Source organism: Symphodus melops (assembly GCF_947650265.1).
Source record: "Symphodus melops genome assembly, chromosome: 4".
Classification (NCBI taxonomy): Eukaryota; Metazoa; Chordata; class Actinopteri; order Labriformes; family Labridae; genus Symphodus; species Symphodus melops.
In genome coordinates, this window is record NC_136694.1 from 19033674 (window position 1) to 19047833 (window position 14160).

General features: G+C 39.9%; 1 protein-coding gene across 3 annotated transcripts in view; it reads left to right on the forward strand.

The window, feature by feature from the left end:
- cacna1da (calcium channel, voltage-dependent, L type, alpha 1D subunit, a) overlaps window positions 1-14160 on the forward strand; it is a 59103-nt gene that overhangs the window by 33637 nt on the left and 11306 nt on the right. Inside the window, exons 19-37 of one of the 3 annotated variants that reach the window (XM_079341515.1) lie at window positions 24-153; window positions 1581-1640; window positions 3091-3197; window positions 3847-3934; window positions 4049-4156; window positions 4273-4325; window positions 4411-4557; window positions 4656-4857; window positions 5211-5369; window positions 5728-5838; window positions 7125-7208; window positions 10909-10941; window positions 11875-12003; window positions 12506-12571; window positions 12653-12744; window positions 12834-12993; window positions 13566-13693; window positions 13804-13900; window positions 14014-14116. In XM_079341515.1, the coding sequence (XP_079197641.1) occupies window positions 24-153; window positions 1581-1640; window positions 3091-3197; window positions 3847-3934; window positions 4049-4156; window positions 4273-4325; window positions 4411-4557; window positions 4656-4857; window positions 5211-5369; window positions 5728-5838; window positions 7125-7208; window positions 10909-10941; window positions 11875-12003; window positions 12506-12571; window positions 12653-12744; window positions 12834-12993; window positions 13566-13693; window positions 13804-13900; window positions 14014-14116 (2057 nt within the window). Of the gene's footprint in view, window positions 1-23; window positions 154-1580; window positions 1641-1717; window positions 1778-3090; window positions 3198-3846; window positions 3935-4048; window positions 4157-4272; window positions 4326-4410; window positions 4558-4655; window positions 4858-5210; window positions 5370-5727; window positions 5839-7124; window positions 7209-10908; window positions 10942-11874; window positions 12004-12505; window positions 12572-12652; window positions 12745-12833; window positions 12994-13565; window positions 13694-13803; window positions 13901-14013; window positions 14117-14160 lie in introns of all 3 variants that reach the window. The other 2 variants (XM_079341514.1, XM_079341516.1) reach the window with 2 other exon arrangements.

The following is a 14160-nucleotide window of genomic DNA, read 5'->3' on the forward strand; positions in this document are numbered from 1 at the left end:
TGCTGTTTCCTTTGCACTTCCAGGTTCCGTGTCTTTTGCCACAAACTCATTAATCATCACATTTTCACCAACCTCATCCTGGTGTTCATCATGCTCAGCTCTGTCTCTCTCGCTGCTGAGGATCCAATCAGAAACTTCTCCGCTCGCAATATTGTAAGTCTAACAGTCCCTCACTACAAATATGTAATTCTATCTTTTAACTGACTTATTAGGGAAGATATAAGTGACTTTAATATCATTATTATCTTCGTATCACTTTCTGGGTGAAATGTTTGCATGAAATGTAGCTTTATAAGTTTCATTTATATCATTATTCTTGGACCTCAAACTGGTTATTTTGCATGTTTTAGTAAATGTATACATCCAAAGATTATGTTTCAGCAACACTTGAATCATTTTAAGATGATTTGATATGAAGTATGAAAACAAATCCGTGAGATCTGATCTGTGCAACACTTTTATCTCAGGAGGATTCAAAGCATGTGCAGTTATTGAAACCACAAACGAAGAATGTGATTGGCTTATTGTTAGAAAATATCAGTAAAGGCTTGAAAAATATGTATATGAATTATGTTACAAGCTAACCGTATCTATCTGTACATAACTCCCAGACTTAAACGTCCCTACTGCAGGCTGAAGCGTCATTTTTTATTCACTGTTGTTATTCTCCTTTACGCCATAGAGAGGGCAAAAGAGAGATCAAGGAGGAACAAATTATAAAGGGAGGAAATCTACAGCTTTTATTGGTTCATTTTTCAAACACTTTCAAGTCCTTTACAACCCATTTCCAAAATATAACTTCCTTTTATTTGAACAAAACATACATCTTAATGTAATCTCCAGGGCAAAGACGATCTGTGGGAGGACATTGCTTGAAAATGACTCCTCTCTAAATGTAATGTAGTGATTCAATTCCAACTTTCATGATTTAGGGGTTGGATGGTCGTCAACAACAACAACTGTCTAACAACCCAAGAAAGCAAACACTCGTTTCCTTTATGACAGTCTGATGTGTCTCGAGCAGTTGTTTTTCAAGGAACTATAACATGTGAAGAAGACAAGTGTCCTTAAATGCAACATGAATGAAAAGATTTTAAAACGATCGCCTGTGTTTAGTTAATGAGCTTAAATCTTAGAGATATTAATTAAGAAAATGTTTCTTTTTTTCAATTAGTTGTATTTATTGTAGATTTAACATCAGGGGTTTGCACCTTTTTTTTTTTTTTTTTAAGTTTCATTAAAATGAATCACCCTTCTTTGCAAAGTTGGACGTTTGACCATAAACATATCGTTCTTTTTTATAATGAGCTGAAACATGCAAAAACATTGGTACAGTCCTGTAAAGTGGACAATCGGAAGCGATCTTTCCGTTTTATTTGCAGCGCTTATTGGTATTTCATTTTTCTTTGAACTATATCTATAATGCAACTTAGCAAATCTGTTAAATGTAAGCTCACACACTCTTTCCACAAGAAAAAAAACCTCTTATTTATTTTGTTTTCTTACTCACCTTGTTTGACATGATATTTGAAGCTGCACAATGACCTGTCTTTGTTAAACATGTACGTTGCTTTTTGCAGATACTTGGTTACTTTGACTATGCTTTCACGGCTATCTTTACTGTTGAGATCGTGTTGAAGGTAAATGCCCTGTGTCCCCTGTCTGTGCTGTCACTAACCACACCCAGTAACACTCCAAACGTCTCATTGCCTTCCAGGTCCTAGGCTATGCAGATTATGTCTTCACTAGTATGTTTACATTTGAGATCATATTGAAGGTAACCCCTTAAATGACAACGAGAGCCTTGCTGCATTCTCTCCTTGTGTGTCACCTGCCACTCAGTACAACCTGGCTTGTTTGTTTCCTTTCTCTTTTTTACTTTTTTCTTCATGGCACCTCTTTTAAAAAGGAAAAAAAAAAAAAAAAAAATATTTGGAGTTGTGATTTTGCCCACACAAACACAAGATTTGTTCTAATTACACTAATCGAAGAACTCATGTTGGGGGAAGGAAACACGACATCAGCATTACATTATACTCACATGGGTGTCACATCATCGGTGGCGGTCATGGCTGAAATGAGTTGGATGATGCAAGATATGTTAAACATGATGCAACCCTTTTTTGCAATGCAACACATTTTTTAACGGGCTGTTCAGACATTGATCAGGCATTGGCTGAAGTTGAGTTTGAGGTCATCTTCAGTGGAGGTGTTCGAAGACGCAAAAGTCAACTCCAGTCAAAGCTAACTCCATGCCTCTCGTACTGACTGCTCTTCAGTTTAACCATAAAAGAGGGGGCAAAACCAACCATGTTCATGCAGAGCATGGTTCAGTCTGCTTTCCTTGACTGAGTGCACAGAGATGTGGAATCGTATCTGCAGCTATTTGTACTAAAATTGACCAAGTCCATCATTATCTTACTTCTAATTCTCTGATGCTCATAGTTAGCACTCTGCTCTCTCCACGTCTCTGCAGGGCTCCACATCCACGTGCACTCAGAAAGTTAATCCTGTACTTTTATTATTTGAAGAAGAGTTATTTTGGCTGGTTTTTCTTCTCTGCCTGCTGAACTATGAAGTTTTAATAGGGAGCTGCTTTCCCTTATTCTCAACTATTAAAGAACATAACAGAATGTGCTTTAAGACGACGGTCCACATGAATGTGACAGTAAGGCCATTTCATCTTTCCAATCACTATAACTAGAGCTTTTGCAGGTAGTAAATATCCTCATGGCAACAAAATGCATGCTTTATTGCCTCATCCCATAGTCGATTGCGAAATGAATGACTTACTACTACATTCATGTAGTTAAGGGCCGTGGGGGTGGCGACGGTTTATTAAGCCTCCTGTTTCTCTGCTCTGAGCTCGCCACCCCAAATCAGAGTGAACACAACGAGTGTGAAGGTGTTTGCAAGATGGAGAGTGTGTGAGTGTTCCTTTTGAACATGTCTGTGCTGTTTCTGTGTCTGTGTCCACTGTGTGCGGAGAGAGAGTGAGTGTATCTATGTATTTATGTGCTTTTTGGTATGGGATGAAATGTTGTTGTTCTTTGTCATTTGCTCCGCTAACTTCCTCTGTCCTTTACCCAGATGACGACGTACGGCGCTTTTCTACATAAAGGAGCATTCTGTAGAAATTACTTCAACCTCCTGGATCTTCTAGTGGTGGGAGTTTCCCTTGTGTCCTTTGGCATCCAGTAAGTTCAAACTAAATCAGGCACTTTTCCCTCTAAACCACTGCACAATCGAGACAACTGAAAAAGGAGCTGCTGGAACAAATATCAGGAACCTAATGTCAAAAAACAACTACAGCTTTTGATTTTTGTGGGCTAAATAGGAGCAAGGATGAGATGCAGAGGTTCTGAAAAAACAAAAACCTCATTTTGTTCATCATTGACAATACGTCTGCTTCTTGATTATTTTCTTATTTGGTTTCATAATTAACAATTCAATGTCTTTGTTTTTCCAGCTTTCTCATACACAGTCTTACGTTGTCTCTTTTCTTTTCTTTTGGTCTTGAAGGCCACAGAATATCTATTTGTTTTTCAACATGATGAGCATTTCACACTTTTGACCTATTGATTTTAGCAGCACCCAGTTAGGTCTTGTTTTAATTGTCTGAATGAAGCTGAACAAAAGTTGTGGCACCCATGAGTTTTATGTTTCAATCATCAGCCTTTTTGAGCCCCTCGTCAGAAAAGAGAAACCAAGACCTATATCAGAGGAAAAGGATCTTACGTTTTTGGGGATTCCTGGGCTCCTGGAAAACTAATACTTTTAAAAGTGTTTTACTTTTTCTAGAATGTCCTAAAATTCACACTACATCCATCTCTCCTCATTGTTCAGGTCTTCTGCCATCTCAGTGGTGAAGATCCTTCGGGTCCTTCGTGTTCTTCGACCCCTGAGGGCCATCAACCGAGCCAAAGGCCTCAAGGTGACACCTCGTCGTAAAGTCTTCCTGCATATAAAGCACACTTATAGATCAAGTCTTAGGCTGCTTACCATGGATTCCCCCAGTGTGTAACATTTTTCTGTTTCTGCTTTATAGCACGTGGTCCAGTGTGTGTTTGTGGCCATCAGAACAATCGGTAACATAATGATCGTCACCACTCTGCTCCAGTTCATGTTCGCCTGTATAGGAGTGCAGCTGTTTAAGGTCAGCAGCGCTGGGCTTAAAAAAAGTCAATACAACAAACCAAACATGAGATATTGAGTTAATCGTTTTGAAGTATTCATCACTAGAGTGAGTTTATGTTTTCTGCTCCACTTCAGGGAAAATTCTACCGCTGCACCGATGAAGCAAAGTCCAGCCCAGAAGAGTGCAAGTTAGTTTTCATTATCATGTATCGTAACTGCAGAATTTCATGCAGTCGTCAAAATTTCAGTCTTAACCTTGTCTTTTTCTCATAGGGGCACCTACATCCTTTATAAGGAGGGAGACGTGAACCAGCCAACCATTCACAAAAGGCTGTGGCACAACAGTGACTTCAACTTTGATAATGTCCTCATGGCTATGATGGCTCTCTTCACAGTATCCACTTTTGAAGGCTGGCCAGCGTAAGGTTTTTTAATTGCTAATCTACATGTCCAAAAAAATAAATAAATAAACTGGATCACATTCGTTCCTTTTCTTTCTTTTCCTCTTCCTCCCTCAGGCTGCTCTACAAGGCCATCGACTCCAACAGGGAGAACCTTGGCCCCATTTACAACTACCGTGTAGAGATCTCCATCTTCTTCATCATCTACATCATCATCATTGCTTTTTTTATGATGAACATCTTCGTAGGGTTTGTGATCGTCACATTTCAGGAACAAGGAGAAAAAGAGTACAAAAACTGTGAACTGGACAAGAACCAGGTCAGTGAGCAGGTTCACAACAGGTTCATGTGTGCATGTGTTTATCAGGTCAAAAATAAAAAGAACCTAATGAATCACTCAGATGTATTGATAATTAGTTCTGATATTTTGAAATCAAGTTTTACTTTTATCCAATGAAAATGTGTGTATCAATGAAATTATGTATATCAATTAAACATACTGTAGTCACATTGCAGATCATTTCCACTTCTCATGCTCAAACTGAAAGAAGTACTTCATCCCCCAGTCTCTCCTCCCTATTGCCTACTCTGTCTACTGTCATCTATAGTAAAGGCATACAATCTGCAAAAGAAACCTGAGCATTCAAACTCATTTTGTGTATTTGTGTGCAGCGTCAATGTGTGGAGTATGCTCTTAAGGCCCGTCCGCTGAGAAGGTACATCCCTAAGAACCCGTATCAGTACAAGTTCTGGTATGTGGTGAACTCCACAGGGTTTGAGTACATCATGTTTGTGCTCATCATGCTCAACACACTCTGCCTGGCTGTACAGGTAAGCTGTCACACCGCGTTTACGCTGAAACGAGGTCATACTTGGCAGTTAGCTTTCAGTTGTTGTAACCATCAAATAAGGATAATAAAGACGTTTTGTAAGTGTTCAAGTGTAAACAACACTGTAGTGTATATCAATACGAATTGACAAGAAGAATGAAGTGACACCGTCTGCTACGCCACTGTTGTTTTTTTTCTTCACACACAACCTTTAGAATCATTAATGAGTATGGCTTTTTAGAGTTTTTTGAGGTATCTGAACAGTATCTTTGATTATCTTTTATAATTGTTAAGTGCAATGAAAATAATAGTCTCGCTTGAGTTTTCTTGAACCATCTCTCTTTGTCCTCCTGCTGCAGCACTACGGACAGTCAGCACTCTTTAACTATGTCATGGATATTCTTAATATGGTCTTCACTGCTGTCTTCACCGTCGAGATGGTTCTGAAACTCATCGCATTCAAACCCAGGGTGAGTCTCCACACAAACCCCCTCGGACAGCTCAGAAACAAACAATCAACCCAAACCAAAAGAGAAATACTTAGCCTGATGAAAAGCATTTCTGTCTGGTAAAAATGTACGGAAATCTGCTGAACCATTTACTTATACAGTTTTACATACTAAATCAACTCTTCTGCCCAGAGTTAAATGAGTATTACTCATATCTATCTGTAAATGTAGCTGCAGCATCTTAGTTTAGCATAAAGAGTGATAACAAGGCTAACCAGCTACCTTGTTTCTTTCGAAAGGAAAAAACACTTGTTTTACCTTCTTGAAAAGATTAGATAAGATCTATACATGATTATATTCCAGGCTGAGGAACAGTCATTGATAAGACCCCTGTAAAACCACACATTACAGTTACTGTGTTTTTATGCCAGACTAGCTTGGCTAGCTTCCAGTCTGTAAGCGAAGCTAATTGCCTCCTGGCTGTATCTACATATTTTGTCAAGTGAAATAAATGCTTTCATCCAATTTTTGACAAGAAAGCCAGTAAGTCGATGTTTTGAACCGTCAAACTATTGTTAAAATGTTAAAGAGTGGAGCAGCACACAAGAATTTTTCACAACCCATAAAAGAAGTGATTTGTTTTCTTTTCTCCTCCTGAACGGCGATGCCTGTCAAACAGCTCTGTGTTGCAAAGAAGGACAGGCTACTAGTAAGAGACCGAGTGTGGGATGCTGTGCTGACTTTTTTGTTTTCTGTCAAATCTAAAATAGCGCTCACTGTCTGTCAGGTTCTTGGCAGCAGTGTTTTAATATGTAACATTGATATTTTAACATCAGTTTGGTGCTAGTGCCTTGCGGCTAAACTACTATTTCTGTATGCTTGTCACATTCAACTTGCTCCACCTCACTCAGGGATATTTTGGGGATGCCTGGAATGTGTTCGACGCCTTGGTTGTGATTGGCAGCATAGTAGACATAGTTCTCAGTGAGATAGATGTAAGTAAGCGCAGCTACAGCACCCCCTGCTGCTCTTTGTCCCCTCTCTCTCTGGGCCACCTCTTCTCACACTGCAGCTTCCCGTGGCAGGACTCAGATTTCTGGCTTCTTTTTTTTTTTTTTCTGAACACTTTTAATGTTTCCTCTTTTTTTCTCTCTCTCTTTATGTCCTCATCTTACCCTGCCATTTCATTACATCCTTGGTCTTGTTTCTCCCTCACTTCTCTCCCTTTATCATTTGTCTGCCCTATCCTCTTCATGCTCTCTCTTTCATTCCCATCTTCACCCTCACATGTCACCATGCATTAACAGCACTATTTCGCTGATGCTTGGAACACATTTGATGCCTTAATTGTTGTTGGTAGCGTCGTCGATATCGCTATCACTGAAGTTAATGTAAGTATGACTTTTTTTTTCTGCCTCCAAAGTTGAACTGAAGCCTCACAGGAAAGCCAAGGGACAATTTAATGAAAAGTTTTCTAAAATGTAAAAATACAGTTGTTGTAGAAACAGCTGGAAATGAAGAAATGTCTGCCTTCTCTTTTTGACAAAAGTCAAGCAAATTAACAGAACATTTTTAAATGTTTTTTTTTTTTCAAAGGCGGTGGCTTTTTCTTCTCGATGATGTTTCCTTTGACGCCCATTACATATTTAGAATTAAATCTCGCATGACAGTGAAATGTGAATAGACATTTTGAGGTTCTTATGAGGCATTGGCTTTTTCTGTAAAGCTTCAGTTTCATCCTCATTTGTGTTTTTATCTACAGTACACTGAGTTAATCAAATAGTCTGTGTTGTTGAAATTTCGCTTCTGCTCTTTGTGTCATTGTCATTGTGTTGCGGTATTGTTTGATGCAGGAATCGTGACTCTCACAAACTGTTTACTCTCGAACACTGAAGTGAAAACACATAAACAGGATTCGCTCATGATCTCTGTGACCTGAGGCCTGTATTTGGTGCACAGCAGTATAATGTATGATGTGGTTATCTAATGTTTTACTCTTGTGCATTTTTTTTCCATAGAAACTTGTCGAGGCAAGTATTGTGATAATCCAATAATGTTTTCTGTGTGTAACCTGTTTCGAATAACAACTTTATCTTCGGGACCCCTGTAATGTCTTATTGACTCAGGCAAAAATAGGTTTTACAAATCTCAATATTTACCTTATTACTTTATAAAATGTCACATCAAGGATTGAGAAAATAACCAATAACCAACTACTACAATCTCTTTATGGCTTGACTTCTCCAATGACACCGTAATAAAAGTCTATGTTTGTGAGTTGAGTTGCGCTTGTTATTATAAAAAAAGGTAAAGAGGGTGGGATTTGTAGTCAAATATGATTAAAATAAAAAATAAAAAAACAACGAAGGATACTATGTGGCCAAATTTGACTTTTCGGTTGAATAGAGGTGACGTTGGTGCTTGATAGAGGTGCTCTGCACCAAAGTCCCCCCTGCTCAATCTCGTCCCCGTCCCTGCGCCCTTCCTCTTCCCCCCCTTCCGGGTGCTCTGTGTCTGAGCTGCAGTGCTGTTTTTCTGGAGTTATACTCATGTTTTCTGTGTTTTTAATTTCTCAATTGTCCCCAATTGTCTAAATGTGTGTCTGCATGATTGTTAACAAATCTTGTTAAAAACATAAGGTGGATTTGCGTGCAGGTTGTTGCTTTTATGCATGTGCGTTTTACATGTGTACATATATTACTTACAGGTGTGCTGTGTGTGTGTGTGTGTGTGTGTGTGTGTGTGTGAATGTAGGTGTTGGGGAACTTTTTGTTCATTTCACAAGGACTTTCATGGTTTCTTGTGAGGCACTTTTTATCCATCACTGACTTTTATCTGCATGTGGTTGCTGTTTGTGCTCCATAGAGATCAGACATTTCGTCACTTTTCATTCAATCATTTCTAATAGCTGATCTAAGAATAAGAAAAATATAGTTTTTTGCTACTTGCTTGCTATTCTAGTCATGAGCTGTGTGATTGTTAAGCTTTCCAAATGTATGCTGGGAAGTGTCAGCCATGACTCATTCCTCAATCCTCTCCATGTCCCGCCTCTCACAGATGTCGCTTGGCCACCCGCTCCATTCCCCTCCGGTCAGTTTTTTCCATAGAGCCTTGTGAAGTTTGCTCTTTTCTCTCTTGTCATTTCCCCTCGACTTTTTCCTCCAGACAGAATGGTCCTGGAGCTCAAAACATGGAAATGTCCTTTCTACACAACATTAAGGACAATTGTCAGTAGAATGTGTTTGACTTCTTTCCTTAAAGTTGTGTAGACCACTGCAGCTTTACAGATTGTAGAACAACCTCATTAGTATCAGGCGAAACAGATTTGTCATAGAGTGGCCGGCATTTGAATAGAAGCTTTTCTTTTAAATAAAACCTTAAAATACATCCAACTTTAGTTCAACTTTGAAATATAAGTGAAAAACAAAGCTTCCCTTTATGATTTAATCAGGTAAGAATCTGTGGATTCAAATATGTCAGTGTACCAGGAGATGCTTGATTATAAGCCCTTGTTTTTGTGTTTCACACTGATGGTGCGTTACTGCAGCTGAGTCTGAGGTTCTTTGATGATCTTGTGTTTGTGTCTCTGTGAGTGATTGTCTCTGTGTTTTGTTCTGTCTTCCTGTAGTGAGCTCTTAAAGCTCAGAAAGGAGCTCATGTGTAGCGCAGGTGTGTAGACTCCAGTCAGGTGCATGAACTCTTCAATCAGTGACTCTCCCCAACTTCTACCTCTCTGCCTCGCCTCTTCCTCTCTCACCATCTTCTCATTTTTCTCTGCCAGAACTCGTCTCTGTCCCTGCGGTTTTCCTCCTCCTTCCTTTCCTTCTCTCCTTCATTCTCCTCTTTCTGCACCGGACTGTGAGAGCGGCCTGCTATTGCAGTTTACGTTTTTTTTGCAGGGCACCACTGACATGCATGAGTTGCTGCATTGCTATGAGTTCACCGTTCGCCTCCTCCTTATCCAAATGTCTTGCGTGCGCGTGCAGTGCTTACTCCCAGCAACGTGGCGATGCTGAACGCATGCTCCATCAGCAGTGCAGGATTACCTAAAGAACCTCCTCAAGCTAATACTTCATTTCTGTTTATCATCGCTGCTCATTCATATTGTCGCTCTGTTAAATACCGTGCTGAAGGACTGAATGAAGCCATGTCTGTCTGGGGTAGCTCTTTGCTGTCAGAGCTTAGCCCTCTGATATGTAAATCTCTTTTTTTTTTTTTTTTTTAAAATCGCTTTGTAATCATGCAAGTCCAGTCTGAAAACTAGCCATATGATAATTTGTGTTTGTATTTTAGGTTGCGCCTGGATTTTTTTTCTCTGTACAACTACTCCTGAATACTCCTATAATCCAATAATTAATTTTTTTAGTATGTCAAATAGACAATGATTTTTATGAGCAACTATTTAAATCTAATTATTTTACTTTGATTAAGCTGTTTCAGCTCCCTAAAAACACTTTGGGATAAACATAAATGTAAAAAAAAAAGCCTCAATCTGAAAAGCAAAAGGGTCAAAGGTCAAAAGGGTAGGTAGAGGCAAAGTCAGAGTAGCAGACAGTGCTTTTATTTTTAAATGACTTCATACAATTTCATGTCTGTCATTTAGCTTTCTTATCAACTCTCTTCAATGCTCAGCATCGAGATGCCGGTCATAAAATCCATAAACCTCATCAGTAGTGATTACCTCAGCGGGGGAGGGATAAAGTTGTGTGGCAATCTTACATGCTACCCTGTATTCCAATAGTTTCATGTTGTTCGTCAGGAATGTTAAGCTGTAAATCTGTTTTGTGACCGTTTTTGAAAGTGTTAAGATGTTTAATGTCTGTCATTATACTAAGTGTTCATAGACAGTGATACATGATTGTCCGTCCTTGTCATAGTGGAGCAACAAGACAGTTTTGTCCCGTCAGTAAGAAGAGTAGTGACTCTGTTCTGTCTGCGTCCTGACTGACATGTGCTAGCGTTTTGTGTGATAAGGTTTTTTTTTTCTTTTTTTTTTTTCTTTTTAATCTAATGTTTAAGTATTTGGCTCGATGTGTGTGTGAGACTTGCTGGCTCTGTGCAAGTCATTAATACAGGTCTTTGATTTTAAAGCCAACGGAGACTCCTCAGGTGGATGAGCAGGGGGTAAGATGCTCCTCCCCCCACCCCACCCCCCTACCCCCTCTCCTTCAGGGCCATGCCATTTTCAGAACTGCATTTATATATTTATTTTTTTACTTTTGTTGTGGACTAATGTTATGATCAGTTGCTTATTTCTATTTGATTTTATTCCTCATGATATGGTTTCCATTCTTATTTTTTTTTTTTTTTGTCTTTGTTTGGTCTTTCGCATATATCCTGAAAAAACGCTTTCCATTTTCCTGAATGTTTTTTTCTGAAGTTATTTCTAAAGAGAGTGTGTCACTCAAACGTGACGCTGTGTGTCGTTAGGTGGGAGTGCTGCTCCTCACGTTTGTACTGCTGACACTTTCTGCATGGTCTCTGCCCACTTTCTTGTGTGGTGGGGCAGTTGACCCATGGATGACCCCTGGTATTAGGGCACCCAGCTCTGACCTTTGAACCTCTTGGCCGACCCGTTGGGGTAGGCCCCACTGTGACTCCGCATGCAGTGACTCTGGACTGAGGGTGCCATGCTTGTGCAGATGTTCCCTGTCAAATATGGCAAGGTTTTTCTCTCCAGCATGCTCGCCTCCTTGCTTCTTCCCCTGTAGGTCAGTGCAGTGATAGGGCTCCTGACCGTGCTTTGGACATAGACTAACAGAAACATATCAGCTGCGGCTACACTGCTTTACAGACACTGCTTGATTAAGTTTGAGCCACATTCTGTATTAAGTCTACAGATTTGCATTTGCAACCTACACTAAAAGAGCCTGAGCTCAAATAACATCTTCTATAGTTTTCCTATAACTAAAGATGCAGTGTTGTTTCCTAGCCCATATGTATCTGGCCCCGAGGTCTAAGAACATCTTCATCTTTTTAAAGCACAGCCAGGTGCTCTGTGTTCACTACATCCTCTGTTTCTCTCTAATTCTCTGGTTCTGGTCTGTTTCTACACAGAACACTGAGGACAGCGCTCGCATCTCCATCACCTTCTTTCGTCTGTTTCGAGTCATGCGGCTGGTAAAACTGCTCAGCAGAGGGGAGGGCATTCGCACCCTGCTTTGGACCTTCATTAAGTCCTTCCAGGTGAGGGGATCTACAATTATCTGATCAGTGACGGAGGCAAATGTTTGAGTTACTTAAAGTACATGAAATACCCTCTGGTGTTGATGTAAGGCCAATGTAAAAATGCAAAAAATAAACAAAAACTGTTCTGCACTATCACCTTGTGGCTGGCTGCAACAAGCCACAGCATCTCCCTAAGGTCCCAGACTAGAAGAGCAATAAACACATTTACGGCCTGGTTCAAACAATACAACTGGTATCAAGAGCAAATTTCTGTATTGGTACAGACTGTGCAGTGGCACATTTTTTTAATTACTTTAGATTTTATGAAGTCAAAGAGTAATTCATACATTTCTTGATTTATCAGGAGAGCAGTTGAGATAGCATTTCCAATGTCTTCTGGCCTGTTTGGCTTCGTAAGCCCTCTTCAAGAACCAATGACTGACAACACTGAGACCGTGTTTTATTCCTTCGTTGGTTACCTACATAAATCGTCCTTTTCTCTCCTCTCTGCTGTGCGAAGGCTCTGCCGTATGTTGCCCTCCTGATAGCCATGCTGTTTTTCATCTACGCCGTCATTGGCATGCAGGTTGGTAATAAAGTGTGATAGAAAGTTACCCAGGCTGGTGAGGTTGCAGATGAAACCATGTTGGAAATATTTGTGCTTTAGGTGTTTGGAAAGGTTGCCATGGTGGATGGTACACACATCAACAGAAACAACAACTTCCAGACCTTTCCTCAGGCTGTGCTCCTTCTCTTCAGGTGCGTACGAGTCCTCAGGAATCTCAAACGTTTCTTTGCTTACGTGATGAGTAACTAATTAGTGTCTGTGTTGCCAATCTGTTTCCCAGATGTGCGACTGGAGAGGCGTGGCAGGAGATCATGTTGGCATGTATGCCGGGGAAACTGTGTGATCCTGAGTCAGACTACGGCCCGGGGGAGGAGATGACTTGTGGCAGTGGATTTGCAATCATTTACTTCATTACCTTCTACATGCTCTGCGCCTTCTTGGTATGCAAAAAAAAAGAAAAAAGACGTTAGCAGTGTTTGAATTACTGCTTGTTATTTACTTCATTGTGCTTTGTGTTAATGCTTTAAACGTTTAAATAGCATGGAAATGAAGATTTCTATCTTTGAAAAGGCCATGATTTATACAGCTTAAGTTGCCCATACTAGGAGCCAAACCTTGCAGAAGAAGAATCATGAAACACGGGACATGATGAAAAACTGTCCATTGTGCCAATGGGTGGTAATACACATGAGCTTTGCCTTGGTGTTGAGATTGGTGTGAAAGCTGTATCTCAGACATGGAAAATATGTAAATCTTGGGACACATCATCAGTGGTGTACCTTTTGAATCAGGGGGTGTTTCGACCTTTCAACCAAAAGGGGGATCATCCAAGCAAAAGTGAATTCAAATCCCTGAGTCAAGCTTAGAGCTAACCGCATACCTTGCAACGCTACATTGTTCATCAATAAACAAAATGCTTGATTCCTGATTCAGCATTTCCAAACAAAAATTGAAAAGCAAAAACACAACACCTACCTAATGTATGTAAGACAACTTTCTTGTACTCCTCCAGATTATAAACTTGTTTGTGGCCGTCATCATGGACAACTTTGACTATCTAACACGTGATTGGTCAATTCTTGGACCTCATCACCTTGATGAATTCAAGAGAATTTGGTCAGAGTACGACCCAGAAGCTAAGTAAGTGATTTATGTCCTTTAACGTCTGAAAAGCTTTTCCCATTTACATCATTTAGTAGGTAATGTCTTACACCACTTTTTTGTTTCTTTCTTTTTTTTGACACAAACAGAGGACGAATTAAACATCTGGATGTTGTGACTCTTCTACGTCGAATCCAGCCTCCTCTTGGCTTCGGCAAACTTTGTCCTCACAGAGTCGCCTGCAAGGTTTCGTAGCCGTCTTTCTTTTAATATTTCATCAACAGAATGCATAAAATATTGCATAATATTTAGCTTTCCTGCCCTTACATGTTAAAGGTATATGTCTGCTCTAATTTCAGAGGCTGGTAGCCATGAACATGCCTCTGAACAGTGATGGCACTGTCATGTTTAACGCCACTTTGTTTGCACTGGTGCGCACTGCCCTGAAGATCAAAACTGATGGTATGAGACAAACATAAAACCGTAACTATACTGCTACTGAACAT